Here is a 23,091-nt window from a genome sequence, read left to right as displayed (position 1 = left end):
GGCCAGGATTTCACCACAATTGCTTATCCAAAATTTACCCACCCAAGCTGAACTTTCTCTGGCTTCTTCCATCCCCACCTTAACTGCGACCACGTTGGGAGGCAGGGAGTTCACGAGAGTGGGGTGGGAGAAATTCCTTTTTATCTAAACCAATTCACACCTAAATTAATGTCTGGTTTTGTTCAGAGGATGCCAGTGCATCCAGCTGATTCATGCATCCATATGCAGGAGAACAGGCCCTTCCTTCCTTCCCAAACATGCTTCTTGTGCAGGGAGTCACCCTAAAGATATCTCTGCTTATCAAATGCATTACTAACAAATGTGTTCCCACCATGGTGCATCTACCCAGGACTCTTATAACCAGATGGAAACTTCCACAGTGGGACAATCTTTGTCCTGCTCCCAGGGACATCAGAAGGAGAGTGCATTTACATGCCCTTTCAGGTAATAGCTGGAACAAGCTGCCTAGAGAAACAAAATTGCAGCACACTGCATGTATAGCACATACCGTCCCTTGTGTTTGGCACTGCCCAAATTAATCATCAAAGCAGTTTGGCAACTCTTACATTGGAGTTAATCCTGCTTTGTGTTTGCTAATTATTCCTGAAGAGGGGCTGATAGTTGAAATGTTTCTACATTTATTTCCTATTTTTAAGTTAGAGAGAACTTTCTGGATCCATTTAATTTGGCAATTGGTACATCTCCTCTTTGCAGGATTAGTAAAGCAGTCCAGAAAAGGGAATTAGGTTTCCCAACACCCTGTTCCATTGTATCAAGGTGTCAGGGTCTGAATCACATCAGAAAGCAGCTGTCTTTCAGTTAGTCCCATTGTCTTTTTCCTAGCAGTGAGCAGGGCAGTTTCCCCGTTTATTTTGTGGATTTTTTTAAGCCAAGTGCCGTTTGAATTTAAAGGCCCTTATCAAGGAATTTTTAATGTAATTTTTCCCTGTTGTCATTTATAAGTTGATATCTGCAAACTGAAATATTTTTCCTTGCCTTAATATTTATTTCTTCTTGTAGGTACATCTACCTGCCATTTGTTATAGGGTGAAGTCCTGGCCCCACCAAAGTCAATGGCAAAACTCCCGTTGACTTAAACAGGGCCAAGGTTTCCCCTATAGTGTTGCACTTGAGCAGTGAGTCTTCACACACTGGCTTCATTCTGTAGAGTTGGTAATAACCAAGGTCTGCATGGTCTTGATAAACGGGTACATACTCTAAACCACAGGGCATTACTTACACTGAGACAAGTCCACATGCTCATCTTGTGGCAGAAATCTGCTCAATGATATTAATTATCCCTATTTTCTGCACAGCCTGGTAGTCCTTCCCGAGTCCAATATACTCAAGATTGTCCCAGAACAGGTGTGAAGATGGGTTCTGTTTGCAGTGTTCTGGGTTTACAGTGGGACTCAATCCAAGCAGTCTTCCTTCTTTTCATCTCAAAGCGAAAGCAAAAACACTGTTGATAGATCAGCTCAGAAGCTGCATCCATCATCAGCTGATGTTTTTTATTATTTTATCCATAGATGAGCTAGCCCCAGAATTTCTGGTGTTGCAAAGACTAGATGTGAGGTCAAATGCAGGAAAGATTTTAGCAGGGATTTTCATTGACACAGTGAATGCCTCAGAGAAAGATTAAAGAAAACAGAGGCACATCCTGTCCTTGTTATATTGATAATTAGAGATGTTAGTACACTTACTGTTATGTAGGCCCGGCTTGCAAACTCTGTATTCAACAAAAAACAGAAGCATGGTAGGCAAATTATCCCTGTCCTAAAGCAGTGAGGATTTTATTGTGCAATAGTACTTTGGAAAATTCATTAAACATAGTTCATTGCCAGTGCACTTCTTACATTAAATGGTACATAGGCTCTGAGACAAATGCATAGTAATGCAATTTTGTTGTTAAATTAAGTGAAGCAAAATTATACCCCTCAGCTCCTGCTAAAATGTTCGGCAGGAAAATTGAAGAACATCTCCATAATTAATTATTAGCACCATCGTAGAAAGGTGCATTAATTAAGGGCAAAATCCACCCTTTGTGTAACTCTGCAAGTCACTAGAGTTGCAGCAGGGATAATTTTGTCCCTAAATGTCTGACTGTCTCTGGGCTCAGAGAGAGTTCCATGCACCTTCCACAAAAGGCTCTCTCTAAAGTGATGTACTCGATACTCAAGCTCTGTATTAAAATTCTTAATTACGCTGGCCTTCAGCAGAAACGTCCACTTCATGACAAACATTCTCGCCTTCCAAGAGCTGCCTCATGAAGACATGGATTGTGCGTGTTTATACAGAGTTTGACTGGTGGCTTGTTGCCCAAAAGATTAACTATTTCAATGGGGAAAAGACCTCATGTACTAGAAAGTACAGGAATTACAGTGTGCAATTACTTCCGTTTCCTGCTGTTCTTCAGGAGAGGTCAAACCAAGCTTAGCTCAGCCTATGTCAATAACTTTCTGAACCATATGCCCATGCCTTACAGGCTAGCCAGGATGAAATCTGAGGTAAAGAAAAATCGTGAGCAAAGGGAGCAGGTGGAGAAAATCAAGTCTCAGGTGACAGAGATGCGAAAGGAGGCCCTGGCAGTGCAGTTCAAAGAATGGACATTGGATGTCAGTGGAAAGCTACCACTCACACTGGTAACTAGGGCAGATATTCATAGAAACACTGCTATGTTTCCACCCAGGAGGAGGAGAATGGAGGCTATTGTGGAAGTGAATTTGCTATGTTATATAGCAGGAAGGGAGAGGAAGGATGGTCCAGTGGTAAGGCACTAGCCTAGGACCCACAAGATCTGCCTTCAAGTCCCTGTTCTGCCTCAGACTTTCTGTGTGACCTTGGGTAAGTGACTTAGCCTCTCTGCGCCCCAGCTGCCCAATGGGATAATAGCCCTGGCTGCTGCACAAGGGGGTTGTGAGGATAAATCCATTCTTGTGTAGTGCACAGGCACTACTGTGATGGGAGCCAGATAAGTGCCGCAGATAGTTTATATCTCTGAGCCTTGAGTTTCCTGGTGGCACCTGGTCACAACTCAAAATCTACCTCAGAAGACACTGGGTGGCTTACTCCCATCCCATCCTTTCAGGGACCCCATTAATTCCATTGTCCCCCTCTGCCCAAAACTATTGACTCACTGTTTGAGAAGATGAGACTTAAAGCCATCATGATGGACTGACCAGTCTTGGGTGCTGGTACAGAGACCTTCCATAGATGGCAAATCATTCACCTGCTGTGAAACTCCCCCGAGGCCCACTAGCTTTATGGGCTATACAGGGCACATAACATAGATGTGGCTTGAATTTCTGTTAGTGGTGAGAGGGCGGGGGGGGGGGGGGTAAAGTAATGTTCGTTTAATGGGAAAATTCCTGAACTGTTGCAGTGTGCCTGCTATTGTCTAGCATAACATTCCCATTTACTTACTAGAAACACTTGAAGGGTGACCTCTTCAGATCACAGGCCTCTGGGTATGGTCTGTGATGAGTCATCCATTCTCAGCACTGGTGTTTCCTTATGTTGCCATAAAGATTTGAGGAGCCCTGGGCAAAAACAAAGCAGGAAGAAAATAAATGGCAAGACATGTCTGAGAAACCAGTTGCTATAGAGCTGCTGTATCTAAATCTGTTCATAACAATCAAATGGTGATAACCTGGGCCAGAGTGTCAATGCAGAGTAAGCTGGTGGCCTTTTTCTGTTCAGACGTGGGGAGAGAGTAAAACTAGAGCTGCTTTGAGTTTAAAGAGGAGTGGAGATGAGCAAAGAGTGTTTCTCTGACTCAGGCTTTTAACTGTTGTTTTGATTTATAGGTTCAGAGTGCCCTGAGGTCATTTCTGGATGTCATTTCTACTCCTTTGGGAGCAGGGCCAGGTAAGGTCACAAGTGTTTTCTTGGTTTTATTTTCCTTGGTCTGACTTCTGGTGCAGAATGGGAGCAAAAGGAAAGTAGGCATGGAATCTGTAAGGACCGGCCACGAGCCTCGCTTGCAAGACTTCAAGTGGGGAGGGGCAGAGGGTGAACCATTGTGGTGTGTGTGTGTGTGTGTGTGTGTTTAAATAAACATATGTAAAAATAACACCACAGCTTGTGGGCCCCTCACCCACATGAAAGCACAAAAGTTGAGTAAATGTCCTTGGCATAGACGATCTAAAAAGGGCTGGGGAACAAGGAATCCTCTCCCCATCTGGTGGGGTCTCTTGCTGGAAATGTGCAGCCTTGCTACAGCTATTCCTATAGTCCATGGGCTATAGTAGTAGCTGCAGCCCTGTGTGCCTACAGGGATCTATTCCGTTCCGTGTCATGTTCCTGACGCCCCAAGTCCATCCCCGTCACAGGCCCCTCTTCCACATTGCTGCAGAGCTCTGCAGGGTGAAAGGGCATGCAGAGTTCCTCGCCAGGGCCTCTCTGTGTCCTGCAGCTCCCCCAAGATGAATTGGACCTGCACCAGTTCCGCTCCATGCCCATGGAAACGGGGGAGGAGTGCAGCATTTGGCCCAGTCATTTTAGACTAAGTTGATCTGGGCCTCTCTAGCTGCCAGTAACAGACTCACAGAGCCCCCGCCCCGTTCCTAAGTAATAAAACTCTGACAGCAGCAAGTAGCTTGTCCCTCTTCTCTTTCTCCAACATTAGCCAAACCTGCTCCCCATGTGTACATGAAAATCAGCTGAATATCCCCCAGCCCTCTCTCCTTTCATACTAGGGCCATACTTGGCATGTTTGGGGGGCGGGGGGGGGGTTAAAAATGAAAGCGTGGCGGAGCTGTTACCTTCTAGGGCAAATCCTGAAATGTGCTTGAGAATTGCGCGACAAGGCTCATCTTCTCTGGGCATTTCCTCTAGCCAGTGAAAGGAAGGACAGTGACATACAATGAGACAAGGCCCACATACCAGAGCACTAAGCACTGAACCGATCTGCATAATTCTCGTCCTCTTTATGGCTTACGCTTGAGATAATTAAATAATGATAATTGAACAGATAGGGCTAGAAATGTTGAAGTGGCAGTGTAAGGACTGTTGTCAGAGCTTTAAAATAAATAGAGGCATTATGATCATCAGTAACAACAAATTGGTCTTTGCTGGAAGATGTGAGGCTATGTAGGACACTCGAAAGCCCACTGCAGTCCTCTGCTGGAAATAGCCTTTCTCCACAGCTTGGCTTTGCCCCACCCCTTTTAATGATAGTAATCATTGCCCTGAGCATTCAGCTTACAGTGGCAGCACGCCGTCTGAATGGCAAACCCAGTCCTCAGGTGCTGTTGTGGCACTGTTGGGGATACTGGTACTCTAAGGAAGAAGGAAGTTCCTGGCCAGATGGTTACTCTACAGGCATTCTAGGCACTATTGGCAGTATTTTACTCACAGCCTTGCTCTGTTTCTCGATGTATTTCATTTATCAGAGTCCAATACACTAAGTGAGCATTATGCCATTTTTGATAGGTTCATAAAGATAACATATAACTTCTGGATGTCTTAAGGAAGCAAGAAATATATAGGTTCCACTGAGAGTGTTCTCATTATTCTTGATGTTTCACTCACCAAATTGTAGAAGTAAGAATAATAATCCCAATATAGAGAACATTTCTTCTTTCAAGATTTCCCGCGCAAATCCTTGGCATTTCTTCTCAGCTCCACTACTGTGGCCCAGAAACTGGCCAAAAGGTGGCTGAAAAGGTTGTAAAGCCAACAGGAATATCTCCATATGACCGCTAGAATAAAAGTCTTGTTTTCAGAATACAGAAGCTCCAGGCCTTGCTGGTAATTCCAAAGTCATGCCACAGCTGCAAGGAACCTGACCACTGGTTCCCAACATGTAAAGGAACAACACCCATTCATTACAGCATAAGCCAGGCATAAGCAGATGTAACTCCCATTGAAGTCATTGTGATTTACACCTATTTATGTCATATTTGAATCTGGCCATAAATCCTCGTCTGCACCAGCCCGTATTGCTTTCCTTTCAGAAAGAAACTGAAGTTTCTCAGCAATGGAAAGGGGTATAAGAATCAGACCCAGCCTGTATTTCTATAGCCAGGCAGTACACTACTGATTTGGAAGCAGAGCTGAACATGCAAGGTGTATACAGGGGCTTCAATTCCCTGCCATTCCCAGCCACAGGCCAGAGTAGCCCTAGGTAGAAATACAATTCTGCAAAAATACATCTGCCTATTTTCTGTCTAACCTTCTCTCCTTCTCCATTAGAGATCTACGACAGGAAGCTGGAAACCATAGATACACTGGGGAAAAAAGTGAACGAGGAAGAGTTTAGGGAGGTGAGAAGCTAAATAACTGCACCTGAGTCAGAATTCTATTCCTGTTGTTGATGCCTTTTAGGAGTGTTTCCTCCCCTGGTGGGTGCTGACAATAGAAGAGGAGAGGCCTCCCCCTTCTCCCTAGCCCCAGGCTGTGACTCTGGGAATGTTGGGTCACTCCATGTTCCCAGGTCACCATTATTATCTGCTCACATCCACATACCCATCCTTATTTTGTAGATCCCCCCATCACTCCAGTAGGGTGGAATGTTTAGCTTCCTCCAGAGTCACTGACTGTGCACCTCTATGGATTAATTATCAGGGATATTTTAAAAGCCATGTTGTTAAAACATCTCCCTGGTGCCCTCCTTAGCATACGTGAAGACACCACCTCTGCCATGCTGCAAGGAGCTGTGTTTCAAATCACTCATGAATTCAGATTTTTCATCAACAGCACACAGGAGACGGTCTCCCAATGTAACTAGCATTCTAATGTAACATTGGGGGGGAGGGATAGCTCAGTGGTTTGAGCATTGGCCTGCTAAACCCAGGATTGTGAGTTCAATCCTTGAGGAGGCCACTCAGGGATCTGGGGCAAAAATTGGTCCTGCTAGTGAAGGCAGGGGGCTGGACTTGATGACCTTTCAAGGTCCCTTCCAGTTCTAGGAGATTGGTATATCTCCAATTATTACTTTAGTATGGTTCCCATAGTGCTATTATTCCTTTGGGAATTCTGTTCTCCAAAGTACAATACAACAGAAGGCTAATCAGGGATGAACAGCATTACTATTTTTGCCCATAGAGTATATTTTGCCACCATGTGGCTTTGGTTTAAAATCCACACCAGGGAGCGTACAGAACATAAGGGAAGTGTTCGGTAGCTTTTGCAGGGAACTTACACAAAAAGCTCCCGTTGCAGAGGAGCTTCCGGCATGCTGTCCATCGGACACAAGGATTCAGTGAGGATGACTGCGGTGCTAGGCTGCTCCCATTCATCTGTGGGGAACTAGGGTAGTAGTTCATTTATCACAGCAAACAAATAATCTCAAAAGGTCAAATGTATCAGCCTGCCTCCTCCTCCTCTCACCCGCAACCCCTCTGTGCCTTGGGTTTTTTCTAACCCAGCACGTTGTGGTTTAATTCAAGGAAGTGTCCCTGACTGTTTGCTATTTTGTGAAGGTGATGGAGCGTATATGGGTGGTATGAGTGAGTGTGTGGGCCTGAACATGTGCGTGCATGTGTATGTCAGCAAGCATGTGTGTCAGCTGCATGATGGTGAGTGTGTCTTTGAACTATTACAGTGACAAAGCTGTAACAAATGAAAGAAACAACCATATAACTACAACTATCCCTCTTGCTCCATCTTCCAGCATGTCAGTTTTTTGTGACCACTACCTGCTCTGGTAACAGTCATAAAAATGACCAGTTTTCCAGTCCCAGTAAGTCTTTGTAAACTTGTTCTATTCCTACAACTCCCAAAGGAAGGTGGAAGACAAAAGAAGATTTAAGTAATCTTAAGAAAATGCTACTAAGACTTTAAAAATCAGGATATAAATGTATGGTTATGATTTGAGTTCTTACCCTTGTGTATCAGAATTAAATGTGTCTTCAGTGAACCAAAAGTCTCTCGGGACACTGGTTGATTGTATGCCTGGGTCACTGCCCCATGGCATAAATGTAAAGCAAGGTGTGTGAAGGGGATTACCGTAGACTCCAGTACATCCACATTAACTCTGCTACTAATGGTGCTGTTAATCTGCCTGAGCCGTTCCTATAAATCATTGTGAATAGAATATATAGGAAGTGCTGTAATCTAGTGGTTAGAGAATAGAAGACAAAAGTGGTTTGTGTTGTGGCCTTGGTCACGTCATTTAAGACCATACTTTCTAAAATGTCAATTTATCTTACATTTGACACCCAAAATTGTGGGTCAGTTTTGAAAATATACCTTAGACCTGTGTCTCATATTACCTATTGGTAAAGTGAGGATAAGTACGACTTTCTTGTGAGGCTTAAGAAATTGTTTGTAAAGGGCTTCATTTTGCTCAGATGAGAGGGGCTACATAAACCCTGAGCATGATTATTATAAATGCAGAACAAGTGCCCCAATAGAATCACAAAATATCAGCCCAGATGGTCGATTCTTCGTTTAGGCCTGCTTTGGGACAGCGCTCTATGGGCAAAATAACTTGGTGACCTGCCATTATATATATGTGCTCTTTCTTAGCCTAGCTGTCCCCATCCCACTGTGCTCAGATTTCTAGGATCTACCAAAATAGAAAATAATTCACTCTAGGGAACAAATTACAAGTAAATAAAGGAAAAAAACACCAAAAAGTATAGTTAAGAAACATCACATATGTGACTTTAACTCACCAAAGTCAAGGAATGTAGTTAAGGATTTCATTCTATCACGTTTCCCTTCGTTAACTTAAAAACAACCAAATAATTTAAAGCTAAATTTACTGGAAAAACTCTCTGGGCTGAGACTTTACCAATCAAGTTCCACCTACCACCTACAGTAGAGCTAGATTTTATGGTTGGGCTATAAACTGTGAAAAGGAACATTTAGACTAGAAATGATGACAGCCCTTAACTTAGCAGTGCTAGTGGGTGCAGTTACAATAATTAAGAACAGAGCATAAAGCAGCTGTGCAGAGACTAATCCCAAACGACAGTGTGTGATTTCTTTGCCTTCTGCACTCCCAGGAAAGTCACATATTTAGTATTTTGCATAGAGATGCATTTTTGTGATCATTTGTTGAGGATTTCTTTTTTCAGCATGAAATTATATATTTTAAAATTTAACCTCAATGTAACTGCATTTAATTAAGGAAACTATTGCAGATAATGGAATCTCAGAGAATCCCTTTTGTCACTAAAAAAAAGTGTGTCAATCCATAATCTCTGCAATACATGAATGAGTTCTGAATAAATTTCTATTACATTCAGTCCAGAAGAATGCTTTAAATAGCACTGTGTGTAGTATTTGTTTTAACTCACAATTGAGGCATACAGCAGTAGAAATCAGAAATGTAAAGGACCTACAATGTCATCTTAGCTAGTCTGATTTCCAGCCACTGGAAGATTGTTTCTGCAGTATATTTTCCAGTCCAGATTTATATGATTAAAGTGATGTGGCTTTCACCAATTTCCTTGGGAGACTATCCCACAGTCTGAATAGACCTCGCTGTCAGGACATTTCCTCCTCCTCGCTCTCCATATTCATCTTAAGTTTATGTTTATTATTTGTTTGCATCATCCTTCTGGAAGACCGAAGAGAAAGATCTGGCCCCAGACTGATGTGGCCCTTTTCACATTTGGAAAGTATTGATTGTTAATGGAGCTGAAAATTAAATGGCTCTTTTTATGTTTTCTTTTTTGAACTCAGGGCAGCTCTGGGTTACTTAATGGCTGTTACAGAGTCAGTGGTGGGACCTCACACATTGGTGTTTCTGAGCCTGCAGAAAGGGTCGCCCTTGTTCATTATATTATTGTGTCCTCAGGAACAGGCTGGTGGATTCTTTTATTTTAAAAGTATTTAGAGCCCAAAGACCCACCCGCCACAATGTATAAAACAGGTTAAATCCTGGGCCTATGTTATTAAATGGAGGGCCTTCATCACTTTTAGGGCCTGATCCTAAGCTTTCTGATGTCAAGGGAAAGACTCCCATTTACTTCAGTGGGCTTTGAATGAGGTCCTTAAGGCTAGATTCTGCTCTCAGATCTACATGTGGCTTCATCAGATTCCACTGAGGTTAATAGCAGCCACAGACAAACATCAATGGGCCGAATCTGACCCATTGTCTTTAGTGGTATTTACTACCAGCCTAAAGTAGAGAGAGACAGACGATGGAAGTGGAAACTTCTTTATTAATAATAAATAAACAACAATTGTGTTTATCGCTTGTATAGCACTTTACATTGTCAGAGTGCTTTACAAACACTAGACCAGGTCTACACTACCACTTACTTTGGTATAACTTATGTTGCTATGGGGTGTGAATAAGCCACCCCCTGAGCAACGTAAATTACCCTGACCTAAGCACTGGTGTGGATAGCTACCGCTTCTCACAGAGGTGGATTTATGATGCCGATGGGACAACTCTCTCCTGTCAGCATAGATGGTCTGCACCAGATACGCTTCAGCGGCACAGCTGTGCCAGTGTAGCGCTTCTAATGTAGACTGGCCCTAACTCATTAATGTTTACTACTCTGAGGCCTGGTCTACACTACTGGGGTAAGCTGACCTAAGTTATGCTACTCCAGCTACGTTAATAACATAGCTGTAGTCGACGTAGCTTAGGCTGACTTACTGTGATGTCTACACCACACTGCATCGACAGGAGACACTCTCCCATCAATTTATCTTACTCCTCTCATTCCGGTGGATTATCGGAGTGGACCGGAGAGCGCTCGGCCGTCGATTTAGCGGGTCTTCACTAGACCCACGACATTGACCCCTGCTGCATCGATCGCAGCAGCATTGATCCCGGGTAAGTGCAGACATGGCCTAAGGTGACACAGACTAGACAAGCAGTGTCCCAATGAACCACTAACTTAAAAAGGCAGAGAAATTAAGTATTCAAATGGGCTTTGACTCATGGTGATATTTAGCAGGCACCCAAAGGAGAGGATGCTTTATCACTACCCAGCTCTGAGAGTGAGAAAGTGCATTTAGCAACCATGAGTGCCCCCTGGGAAGGTGTGTTATGAGAGGAATGATTCACAGGTCAGGAATGAAATGTGTCCTTTCACTTCATGATAGGGGAGAGAAAGAGATAGGGACTCTGTAGCGGAAAGAATCCCAGAGGCTTTCACGTTCCTATCTCCCAGCACTCTTAGATATGTAATCTCACCTTCCTCTTGTTCATGAGTCTCCCATTTGCATTAAGGAGTTGCACTTGTCGTAGGGGTGAACTCACAGTACTTTTCTGTTGGCTCTCTTTTCTTATTTTCTCTATGGCTTCTTTTAGTGACTATTATCCCTTCCATGCCTTCACCATCACTCCTAAACAAGAAGGAAACTTTTAAAATATATTTAAAAATTTTAGGCAAATATTTTGTTCAAAGTAAATTTTATTTATGTCTATAATAACACAACTTTTGTCTTCTATATCACCTATCTCAAAATTTATAAACATTAATTAAGCCACAACATTTCCCTTTGAAATAAGCATTTTTTTCCTCATTCTAAGGTGAGGAAATTGAGGCACAGAGATTTTAAGGGCCAAATTTTCAAAAGTGAATTCTAATTATGGGTGTCTTAATTTTTAGGTACCCAGCTTTAGAGAAGTCAGTGGGAGTTAAGGATGCTTAGCACCAGACAGGACTGAGCCCTTCATAGATAGCTCAACATGACCTGAGTTCCTTTTCCCAAAATGCTCTGTGAATTGAATTCTAGGGCATGCTCCCCAATTCCCCCATCGAGATTTGGTTATGATCTCATGTCTGTGTAAATCAGGAGCATCTCCACAGAAGTCAGTGGAATTGTACTGGAGCAGTGTTGTGTAGCTGAGATCAGAATGAGATTCAGAAAGAAGATCCTGTACCTTTTCCCCTCCGCTTGTCTCACCTTAGGGTGACCAGACAGCAAGTGTTAAAAACTGGGAAAGGGGTTGAGGGTAATAGGAGCCTATATAAGAAAAAGACCCAAAAATCTGGACTGTCCCTATAAAATTGGGACATCTGGTCACCCTATCTCACCTGCCTCACTGACTCCCTGTGACCTGTGAAATGAACAAACAGATGCAGACCTATCAGAGTAGGGCTATTAAAATGATAAAGCACAGGACCTCCTTTGACATTTACATAACACAGCCTCTCTTTCTAATAATGGACCAAATCCTCCCGCTAGGGGACAGTCTGACTAGTAGGGGGATTCCATCAGCCCAGGGCCCTGAGGGTTGCAATAGACCCATTGCGGATGCACCCCTACTTCACAGGGGATAGAGCCCGGGGAGGGGAGTAATTACAGGTCCACTGCTCCCTCCTCCAACCCACCTCTACAACTTCTCTCTCTGGTGAAACACAGAGCTCTCTCACATTGCTGCATAGACCCTCCTCCAATGGCTCCCTGTTCTCTGCCCCTTCCTCAGTTGCTTCAATGTATTTTTAAACCACCCAGTATAGTAACAAATAATATCAGTTAATTAGCAGTAACCTACCTGTACAGCATTTTCAGCAAACATAAAATGCTGTATCACTGAGGATGATAATAATGTTAATAAGGGTCTACTAAGATCATGAATGCGAGTCCCTAGTTCAATCCCCTAAGAAAGCGATTAGTGCGAAACACCTCCACATTTCACAAATTCCCTGCAACATTTGTAGTTTCCCCATCACTGTGGCCGACTCCAGAAACCTGCTGTAATAATTCAGACCACACTTTGAGACTCTGGTTTATTCTGACAGCCATTATTATTTATGTAGACCACATTTTTGGAACAGTATTGCTTTTGCTCATGAAACCCACATGGCTATAAATCCAGAGTGTTAAAGTGTCTCCAAGACTAGGGCTTAAAATAAATCCAGGTTTCAGTAGTATTCCCAGTGTCAGAGGACTTAGGTGACAGCAGGGTCATTTTCAAGTGGTGGTGCTTGTTTTTTTTTTTTCAAATGGTATCCAGAATGATTCTGATCAGCTCTGAAGGCTTGGCCAGCAGTATGTTTGTGGCATTAAAGAGTTGAATCACTGCAGTTCCTGCAAAAGCCACTTGCTCAAGATGCCACCTCCGGAGTAATGTCAAGAATACCAAATGCTATAGAAAGAACATACAGAGTCAAACTCACGCTGGAGAGTCTACGTCTATGGAATTACATAAAGGATGACTCTGGCCCAATGCCTCTGAGCCAGTGAGAGCAGCTAAGTGACCTTTTGGATCAGGAATGAGACGAACTTGTTTAATAAGTATTTGTTCAGTGCCTAGCACAGTGGAGCCCCAATACTGACTGAAATGGACAGTTGTAGCATCCATGCCCCAAATCTGGCATTACTCTTGTGGATAGTGTACTTAAACTGCAGATACTGTGTTAAACTGGTTTTGATTTCAAGTAGGTATCCCAGCCTCTGTCCCCCATATGCAGAACAATTAAAAAAGTATATACAAAAAGGGAATATTGGAAAAAAAATTAAACATTTCTACCTCTTCTTTTCTTCCACAGTATGTCCATTCTCACATCAAAACCTTTACAAGTGACATGTTCCAGGAATTTCTGAAGCACCTCTGCCAGTGTGCTGATGACTTCCGAGATATAATAAGACATGACATCTGGCGGCAGATGTTTACTGACCTCTTCCTGGACTGTGACCATGGAAAGGTAGGAAAAGAAACCCTCACCACATATTTGACAGTGGCATGTTTCTGATCTGGTATCTCTCATTCATGTAATTGCTTTTTTTTCATTCCTAGTCAGTGGCTCCAAGCTCTTGGTATTAATTCACTTATTTTGGAAGAGAGCAGTTGTTGCAAAGCGAAATGGGTTGATACTTTTTATATAGGTCATGTCTACCCTGCAATGAAAGACCTGCAGCACTGAGTCTCAGAGCCTGGATCCGTTGACTCAGGCTTGCAGGATTTGGGCTCCGGGACTAAAAATTGTGGAGTTGATGCTCGGTCTGAAACCTAGGCACTGAGACCCACCCCTTTCACAAGTCAATTGGCCTGGGGTCTGAGGCAGCAGGTTTTTTATTGATGTGCAAACATACCCATAGACATAAAAACAGTCAAAATCATGTCTCCATAATCTTGCATTTACCCCTCTTACCTGTGTTGTGTATTCCATTCATCACCCCTCTGCTGATGTTCATTGCAAGCCTACCCAGAATGAATTAACTGCTCTATAATATAATTCTAATTAGGCCATTATCTCTAAAAGAATAGCATTACAGAGCACATTTTAGCAGCAACAATTTTAGAGAATTAGAGAGAGAAGGTGGGTGAGGTAATATCTTTTATTGGACCAACTTCTGTTGAAAGATATTACGTCCCCCACCATGTCTCTTGAATATCCTGGGACTGACATGGCTACAACTACACTGTTTTAGAGAATGCGAGGCAAGCCATTATCTCAGTTCAAGGGTCAGAAAAGTGATGTGTCTCCATCTCAACCAGAAGATATTTAAATTCCTAATCCCCATCAGGAAGATCAAAAAGGTATTTTCTTAGACAGAGGAGAACACAGACAGTCTTATTTCTCTGCATTTTCAAGGAGTCCCCTCTCCTCTCATTCTTTGCTGGGTGAGTGTGGCGGAATACTGCACATACGAGCACAGAGAGGTGTGAGAAGGGATGATATCACACATTTTACATTGTAGTTTAGTAATCCCCATCTCTCTGCCTCTGATAACAATGACATCTCAGAAAAGGATCATTAATGCTAGAATCAAATGAGAAGACAGGACAGCTACCCGCATGAACACCAGTCTTTGGGTGGAGAAAAATAATCACAGTGAAAACATGTCTGCTCTTGAAATCAGCTTAGGCAGACTTGCTCACCACATTTAGTTTAAAACCTGTAGTTATTTCACTTCTCTTGGATCTGACATGGTTGCCCTCCTAGGGCTATAGTCAGTCTGTGCTACACTGTACCCACGGTGGAGATCAGAGGGGTAAGTTAATCCATGAAGACCTCTGACTTTCTGAGTGTGATCAATCACCTGTGCTAGTCATTTTGTGAAGCACAGCAAGCTAGTTCTTTCCATTTCCTAATTTGCATTTGTTTGGTGGCAGGTAATTATTCCCATTTTGCAGGGGTGAGTGGTGTTCTCTGTCTCAGTTATTTACAATTAGGGCCATAAAGGGATACAAAACGGAGAGAAGTATTTAAGCTATAGTCTGATTACAAGGAATCCATACAATCATTATTATGATTTAAAAAATGTACATCCGTGAGGATGTCAGCTCAGCAAGAACCCCCTGGAATAGCTAGGCTAGCTACTTAATCGCATCCCAGAATAATGTCAGAATAGAACTAAAACTCTACTCAAATCCCCATCAAGGAAAAGACACTTTGGATGTAAAGCTCATGGCCTCACTGTGCCTAGGTGTGTTTAGCACAGTTCCATTTGACATTGGAACTGTATCTGCATGAATTTGCCGAGCATTTTCTGCCCAGGATCTTCAAAAGTAACTGATTAGAGTAACAGATTACTTTTCAAAATACTGCACACCTGACAAGTTATCTGATTCCTCTCCAGACAGAAAAAGAACACAGATTTCCTTACCCTTAATCATCCTGGTAATGCTGTCCTGGGCAGCATCAAGGATATTTTGGTTGTCACGGTATACACATCTCCTACACACAGTGCAGAATAATCAAAATGTAACTGCTGATCTTTCACTGATCAGAGATGCTGGCGTGTACACCTTGGGGATTTGGCAATGGGTTATAGAGCCTTTGCTGGAAGTAACTCAGGGTTGTCACCATGTGGTGGCTGGGTGAAATGAATTAGGGTGTCTCAGTCCAGTTCCCACAAGAAAACACCACTGTGGTTGGCACTAATTGGTCCCTTTGTTGCCAATCCCAGCAGACAGGCCAAGGGCTGAATGAGCCAGGAAGCCTGAATGAATTCTTCTCCCTGCTAGGAGAAGTCCCACTATGCCAGGTAAAAGCATATTTTGTGAGGCAGTATGAGGACAGCTGCCCTGCTGCTATTTATGGTGTACTGAACCTTCTCTGCAGATCAGTGAAGGACTCAGTGTTCCAGGATAGCAGGCTGGAATCTGTCATCACCCCAAATTCATACACCAGACTGATAAAACATATTTTTCACAGAGAATCCTATTGCAAGGAAATTGAAGAGCCCGTTATAATGCTATTATAACTGGGTTGTGAGTAGCATTGACATGATTTTCCTAGTATAACCCTTCCCCCATCCTTTCTCCCAACCTTATACTATTGTAAACCTGCAAATGGAATTGTAAGGGATCCTTGTCCCATGATAGCCGTGAGCCTGATGGTGGTCTGATAAAGCCATATGAATCCAGGAGTTTACATCACATTTAAAGCAAGATGGAAATCCATCCCCAGTCCATGTCCAGTCATTTCTTTCCACACTTAAATATTTTGTGCCTCTACTGTTTTTCATAGCATCAAAAAGCATTTATTCTCAGTCAGACCAAACTGTTGTCAACATCTTTGTATTTGTCCCCATAATTTAGTTTACTTGGCAAAAAGCATCTGTAACCACGAACTTCATCTTCATTTTCTCTAGAAAGTACTTCATTAATTGTAATTACTTTTTGGAGAAAATGAAAGTTTGCATTAGTGCTGACAACTGTCAGAGAAACTTTCAAGTGATTGTGATGGGCAACAGGTGAAAGAATTTAAAGTGAAAAGAAGGGGGTGTCATGGGAATACGCAGTTGAATATCCAAGCATTCCACCAGTGATGGGGTAATATCTTAAAAAATAGGCGCTGACAGTTTTGCGTTTGGGTTGATGTTAAGAAGGTGCAGAATTAGATCTGGGATATTAAATATAAAAGCAAACTACATAAAAAGCATGATATTTTCTTGGGAAACAAGGTGACTGTACTCGACTGTCAAGAGGAGGAAGGGACTTGAAAATAAACTGTTAATATGATAAATTTAAGAGATAGGATGCAGCTGAAATACAGCTGGATGTCCCAGCGCTTCTGACTGGCAGGAACTGAGTTACAAGAGGCTGAGAAATAAAACAACAGGTTCTGTCTGCTCTTTATAGCTATTAAAGAACTTTTGTCACCCTTGCTGATAGATGGGGTTTGCTGAGGTCTGCTTGGCCACAATTTTACCTCTCCCTCCCCACTGTTGCACAGTATGGTGCCCTCCACCCTAGAGGTGGCTGAATTTCAGTGCTGCTGTATGCTTAGAGTTTGTGAAGTACTTTGAATCCATCAGGATGAAAGGTGTTAAAGTAATAAAGAATATAATTTACTTGGTTCCTAAATTTTCAGCATTACCTCCTCCTCCTGGGAGCCTTTTTCTTCTGCATCTCCAATTATCCAACTCTTTTTGATTTTCAGACCCTTTGGGGAGCTACTGACTGTAGTCCAGTATGGACAGCTCCTGCTCATTTCTGAGTCCTCTCATTCCCTCTCATAGACTCATAGACTTTAAGGTCAGAAGGGACCATTATGATCATCTAGTCTGACCTCCTGCACAATACAGGCCACAGAATCTCACCACTTTTGCTTTTAGATTACAAACACAGAGGCTACCCATCACCCATCTTGGGCTCACTTCCAGAATACAATAGCAAACGTTGTTTATTTCTTCAGTTTAAAGGCATGGAAAGATTGACACAGAATTAACATCTTAGTGAATTTTACACTTGGCAATTTTTACTCTGGGAGCAAAACCTTGGAAGGAAATCTATAATTCAAATGTGAAACTGGTTGCCACAAATAGTAGATTTAAGTAATTTATGATCTGAACAAACACTATATTACACTAATGGGAAGGAGATCATGAAGGTGAGAACCGTTAAATAATGACAACATTAACTCATTATTGAAATGGAAGAGCTCCAATTCCTTGGGGTTGTTTTACTTTTTTTAAATCACAATTTCCTAATTGGAAATTACCAATTGCCTCATCTTTTTCCTGCCTTTGCTATCCCCTTCCCCTGTCTCTGAGCAGTAAGGATGTTAACGCCACCCTGCATGTCACAGAGCACTGAGGTCTGCTTCTCCCTGGCTCTCAGATGTCCATCACTACTTCCAGGATGTGTCTGTGCAAGGCCAGAGTGAGAGTCCCAACCTGCTCAAGACAAGCAGCAGTTCTTAAGAGTAGGAGCAGCCTTTCTAAAAAACAGGCTTAAAAAATATGCACACATACACAGAACCACAGTGGGTGATATGAATGCTAGTCACTGTGCCAGAAACCCACCAGGAAACTGCTCTTCTGCTTGCTAGAGCATCAGAACTGCTTATATCTATCATGACATTATCAAGAACATGTGCGCCTTCGAAAAGGAATGTAGGGGCTTGCCACAGCAGCTCACACCTTTGTGTAGCTCTTTGCTCTGGTAGTGCCAATACCTGATGGCTTAAAGGAGGTGATGGAGGGGGCAAAACCGAACCACTCATAATGCATGTAGCCACTACTGTTGCACAATACTGTATCTAGAGGAGAAAATTCCTCTGTGCCCCCCCTCCGGGCAATCATGACCTTGAAGCATAAGATGGAATTACTTTCATCTTCACATGTAGAACTTGTGCTATTATCAGTCATAAAATTAGCCAGCCCTGTTTTGTGGGGAATATGAATATCCGATAGCATGTGCGTATAAGAAAACATACACCCTGTATGACCCAATTAAGCCCTGTAGATGAAATCCTGGCTCCAGCAAAATCAAATTGACTTTGGTGGAACCAGGATTTCACCTTGAGGGTACAAGTGGGATTTATGACACATAGGCCTGGGTCCTCAAAGATAGATAGTCAACTGACTTTCATTGAAATCAGTGAGAATTAGGTGCCTAAATACTTCTGAGGATCTGGCCCACTGCCAAGGACTACATTTCACATAGAGGTAGCACTCAGCTTTCACAGATCACACCAGATGCTTCTGTGGTAAGTTTTGATGCGAAAAACGAGAACTAAAGAAACTATCTTTAACCATTGACTGTCACTATTATGTTTAGGCTGGCCTCTTGGACAAGCAGAGGACACTGGCCTTATTGGAAGACTTCTATGACAGCAGCTCAGTGATTGCTAGGAGGAGATTCTGTAATCCAAGACAATGTAAGTACAATGGGTAGTTGGAACATATTTAAAAATTCATATTTAAAAATTCATAACAAGAAAAATTCTTCTAGAAGTAAAGAATCTGCCCAATTTGCAAAAGCCCCATCTCCAAAGCTAAGCTTTGGGTTTCTGAGTTTGTATGCACTGGTAGTACAGTACTTTCAGGGAATTCTATGTTCACTAGGAAGTACTTTTCCCCATTTTCTCACTCTTTTACATTCTACTTCACCTCCAGTTAGCAATCATAAAAACAATGCAAACTATCAGCTAAACAACTACTTTTCTATATTAGGGCCAATAATTGAATTGCAAGAGATAGAGCTTACTGAGTTCTGGGGAGACTTTGATGATGGACGGATAGCTTCTGTGGAATCCAGCCAAATATTTGCATTGTCTCAAACAGAAGTTTCTGAGGGAAGGAGTCTATCCTCTAACATGCTAGTTGCTAATGGTCAAGCTGCATATGAAACTTGCATCTTGATAGATGAACCAGGAGGGCCAGAGGCAGAGCAAGACCAAGCAGTTGCTCTTGAACAAAAGGCCATGAGTGAATCTGGGACAGACGAGATCAGTAAGGAGGAACCTCGTTTAATTGGCGAGCTCAGTGAGATTGTTCCAGTAATTGCCCGCGGAGAAGAGCATATAGTCTCACCTACAGAACCTGGTTCTGAAGTTCAGGTGAATCAAGAAGGAGAAGGTTTCACTGCTGAGTTGTATGAGACTGTTTCAGCATCAACCCCTGGAGAAGAGAATCCAGTCTCAGAGGAAAAACCTGGTCTGAAAGGACAGGTCAGCCAGAAAGGACTCTATGTAAATACAGAGATGGAAGAAACTGACTCATCACCACACCCTGAAGCACCAAACACCCTCCTGGAAACGGAAGCAAGTGATGTTAACGAGAGTCAAGAGGCCTCCAAATCTGACAGTAGAAAGGGATCTGCAGTCCTTAATAAGGAAACTACTTCCTCTGAGGACATGGACACAGAGAATCAGATTGATACTGCAGATCCAGAGAGCCAGAATGAACCTATTCCAGTAGCAGCTCCTGAGCAAGAGAACATAAACATAGATAAAGAACATGGCTCTGAAGAACGGGTCAGCCAGGAAGATCACAATGTGGCTACAGAGCCGAGTGAACTCATTCTAGCCCCAAACTCTGAAGAAGAGAATATAATCTTGGAGAAGGAACTTGGTTCAGAAGCACAAGTCCGTCAGGAAGAGCATGATTTGATTGCAGAGCCGAATGGGGCAGTTCCAATACTAATGCCTGAAGCAGAAGGCATAATCTTAAAAGCAGAAGCTGAATTAGAGGAGAAAGTCACTGCTCTAATACCAGAGAATAAAGAGGAAACTGCAGATCTTGGGAAAGAACCCCCTGAAGAAAAGGAGAGTGTTTCTGAGGGACATGGCAGTCAATCAGAATTACAAGCAGAGACCAACATGCTGGCTGAGAACTCCACACCAAGCCTTCCACATGAGCAAACACTTTTGCAAGACCAGAGTACAGGTAAAGCCTATTTTCTGATGTGACATTGGATCTTAGGCTCTGGGGACACACAAAATTGCACTGGTTTAACTACAGGTGTGATTTTAAACTTATCTAAAACCTGAGCAAGTATATGAATAGCCACTCTCACTTCAGATTGGGGCTAGTTTGTTTTGATTTAGAAAAATTGGATTAAGCTCAATTGAAATAGACACTTTTAAACCAAATAAGAGTGTCTATATAAAAACCTGCACTGGTTTAAAAAACACATTAAGTTAAAGTGGTGCGAGTTCATGAGTAGACAAGGCCTTAGGGTTTTATACTTTCTCAGCATGATGTTTCCAATCAAGATTTACAGTATATTCCACTCAGACAATATCAAGCATTTGCTCGGTCTGTGACATGTATTCCAGACACTAAACAGCCATTTGAAAGCAAAATGGTGCTTTTTCAAGCAACACTGCCTTTCTACTAGACAGAATCTTAACATTTCCTTTTCCTCTGGAATATCATTAAATATAGAAATGTGTTGTAATAATTATTAGGAAAATGAAACAAAGAGCCTTAAGGAGATAGATTATGGCATTGGATAGCAAAAGGTGCTTATTTTAATCTCTCATCACATTTCTAAAAGGGATATTGTACTTTTCAATTATATATGAGGGCCCTTATTATAGGAAAGCTGCAATTGGGGAATTCCAGGGTTCCCACTAAGCCATGCTAAACGCTTTGTTGAATACAAATACTGGGACAGACTTCCCCTCTGATGCTCCATTAGTCAATCCTCTTGTGCTCCACCGTTTCAGGCACTACAAGGGCTGGGTCTGTGTTGTGTCCCATTTAATGTTGCGTGACAAATTCCTTATCTCAGGTGGAGCTTGTTGAAAGGGCCTGTAAATGAGCGTGCAGGACACTGGTACCTACAGCTCTTCACATGTAACCGGTGGGTGTCCAAGCCATGGGAAATACTCTGTGTACAGTGTGTATTTATTATTCATACAGTGCACTAAGCGTGCACCGTGCTGTACAAGGGGTCCAATGCACATATTCCCTTCACTATGGGAAGTGATTCCCCTGTTGATTTGGCAGAGGTATAAGTCTGTTCTCCAGGCCTTTGCCCCTGGGCGGGGTTGGACCAAGAGGTCCAGATATTCTGCTTAGTGAAGGAGTGTTTGCTGCTGTTGTTAAAATGGATGTTTGGAGCTGGGTTTAAGAAACGTGACACATACCCAGTGAATTTGTTAAGGGGGCAATTTAATACATTGAAAATAAATAAGTATATATCAGTGATCCCCAACGTGGTGCCCATGGGCACCATGGCACCCTCCGGGGCATTTATGTGTGCCCACCTAGTGCCCAGCAGGGGAGAGAAGCCGCAGCCCTGCGCCTGCCGGGGACAGAGAACTCAGGCTGCGGGCACAGTGTTCTCTGTTCCCGGCCGGTGCGGGGCCTGCCTCGTGCCCCACAGGGGAGAGAAGCTGTGTCCCCGTGTCTGCCAGGGACAGAGAGTCCGGGGCTGCAGGCTGAGGGTGCCGGTGTTCTCGGTCCCCGGCAGGTGCGGGGCCTGCCTAGTGCCCCACAGGGGAGAGAAGCTGTGTCCCCGTGTCTGCCAGGGACAGAGAGTCCGGGGCTGCAGGCTGAGGGTGCCGGTGTTCTCGGTCCCCGGCAGGTGCGGGGCCTGCCTAGTGCCCCACAGGGGAGAGAAGCTGTGTCCCCGTGTCTGCCAGGGACAGAGAGTCCGGGGCTGCAGGCTGCGGGCGCCGGTGTTCTCGGTCCCCGGCAGGCGCGGGACCCGCCTAGTGCCCAGCAGGGGAGAGAATCCGGGCCCCCGCGCCTGCTGGGGACAGAGTACTCTGGGGCTGCAGGCGCCGGTGTTCTCTGTCCTCGCAGCTTCTCTCTTCTCTCTGGATTCATATATTATGTAATATTAAATATGTTTTTTTGTATTATTCAATGTACAAATACAAAATAAGCCTTGAAAAATTGTTGGCGCCCGCCACACTCTTCTGAAAACATGAATGTGCTACTGGTCACAAAAAGGTTGGGGACCACTGGTATATATAGTAGGGGTAGCTCCAGTGATTCAGGTGTGTTGTGCTGGTGCGGATGGATTTCTGCCTGTAGGGCTGCATGGAGTTTGGGCTTCAACCATCTCCAGTTCATAGATGGTTCCTTTTTAAAATTTCAGGTCCATCTCATCCACCAAGAGAGGCTTCCCAGGCACAAGCTAGAGATGCAGCCCAGTTGATAGATGGGATACCATGGTCAGGTGACAGCAGTTCCCAGCACTTTTGACTTTTCTTTCTAGAGAATGCTATGAATGTAATGGTTTTAAAATGACGTTTTATCTCTACATAATATGGTTGTCTTTCTGTCAGGTGACCTTCTGGCTTCTGACCTAAGTTTCAGGTATAGCAGCTATGGTGAGCAAATTCAGGAGGACTGGAACCATGAAAATTCCAGATTTGCAGGTAATTGATCACAGTGCTGTATGTTAACCTTGGCCCTCATGTGAAAGGCAGTGTCTATTGAAATCATGGCACTGCTGTGAAACTTCATGACTGGGGCTTTGACAGCTAGGCCTAGTGTCAGAGTCCAGGGGCCTCAGTCAGAGGTCAGAACTAGGGT

General features: G+C 43.3%; 1 protein-coding gene across 11 annotated transcripts in view; it reads left to right on the top strand.

Moving 5' to 3' along the window:
- The window catches only part of EFCAB5 (EF-hand calcium binding domain 5), a 63,347-nt gene that overhangs the window by 16,671 nt on the left and 23,585 nt on the right, over positions 1-23,091 (top strand). For 9 of the 11 annotated variants that reach the window (XR_005590075.1, XR_005590073.1, XR_005590077.1 and 6 more), the window contains exons 4-11: positions 2,486-2,642; positions 3,807-3,867; positions 6,196-6,266; positions 13,410-13,565; positions 18,875-18,974; positions 19,270-20,484; positions 22,652-22,732; positions 22,842-22,934. Coding sequence is in view for 5 of the 11 variants with exons in the window: in XM_039507677.1 (XP_039363611.1) it covers positions 2,486-2,642; positions 3,807-3,867; positions 6,196-6,266; positions 13,410-13,565; positions 18,875-18,974; positions 19,270-20,484; positions 22,652-22,732; positions 22,842-22,934 (1,934 nt within the window). In the remaining 6 variants the exon portion in view is untranslated. Of the gene's footprint in view, positions 1-2,485; positions 2,643-2,689; positions 2,845-3,806; positions 3,868-6,195; positions 6,267-13,409; positions 13,566-18,874; positions 18,975-19,269; positions 20,485-22,651; positions 22,733-22,841; positions 22,935-23,091 lie in introns of all 11 variants that reach the window. The other 2 variants (XM_039507680.1, XM_039507678.1) reach the window with 2 other exon arrangements.

Source organism: Mauremys reevesii, linkage group 20 (genome assembly GCF_016161935.1).
Source record: "Mauremys reevesii isolate NIE-2019 linkage group 20, ASM1616193v1, whole genome shotgun sequence".
In the NCBI taxonomy this organism is placed as follows: Eukaryota; Metazoa; Chordata; order Testudines; family Geoemydidae; genus Mauremys; species Mauremys reevesii.
Note: the sequence above shows the minus strand (reverse complement) of the source record. Positions and strands in the feature narration are given on the sequence as shown.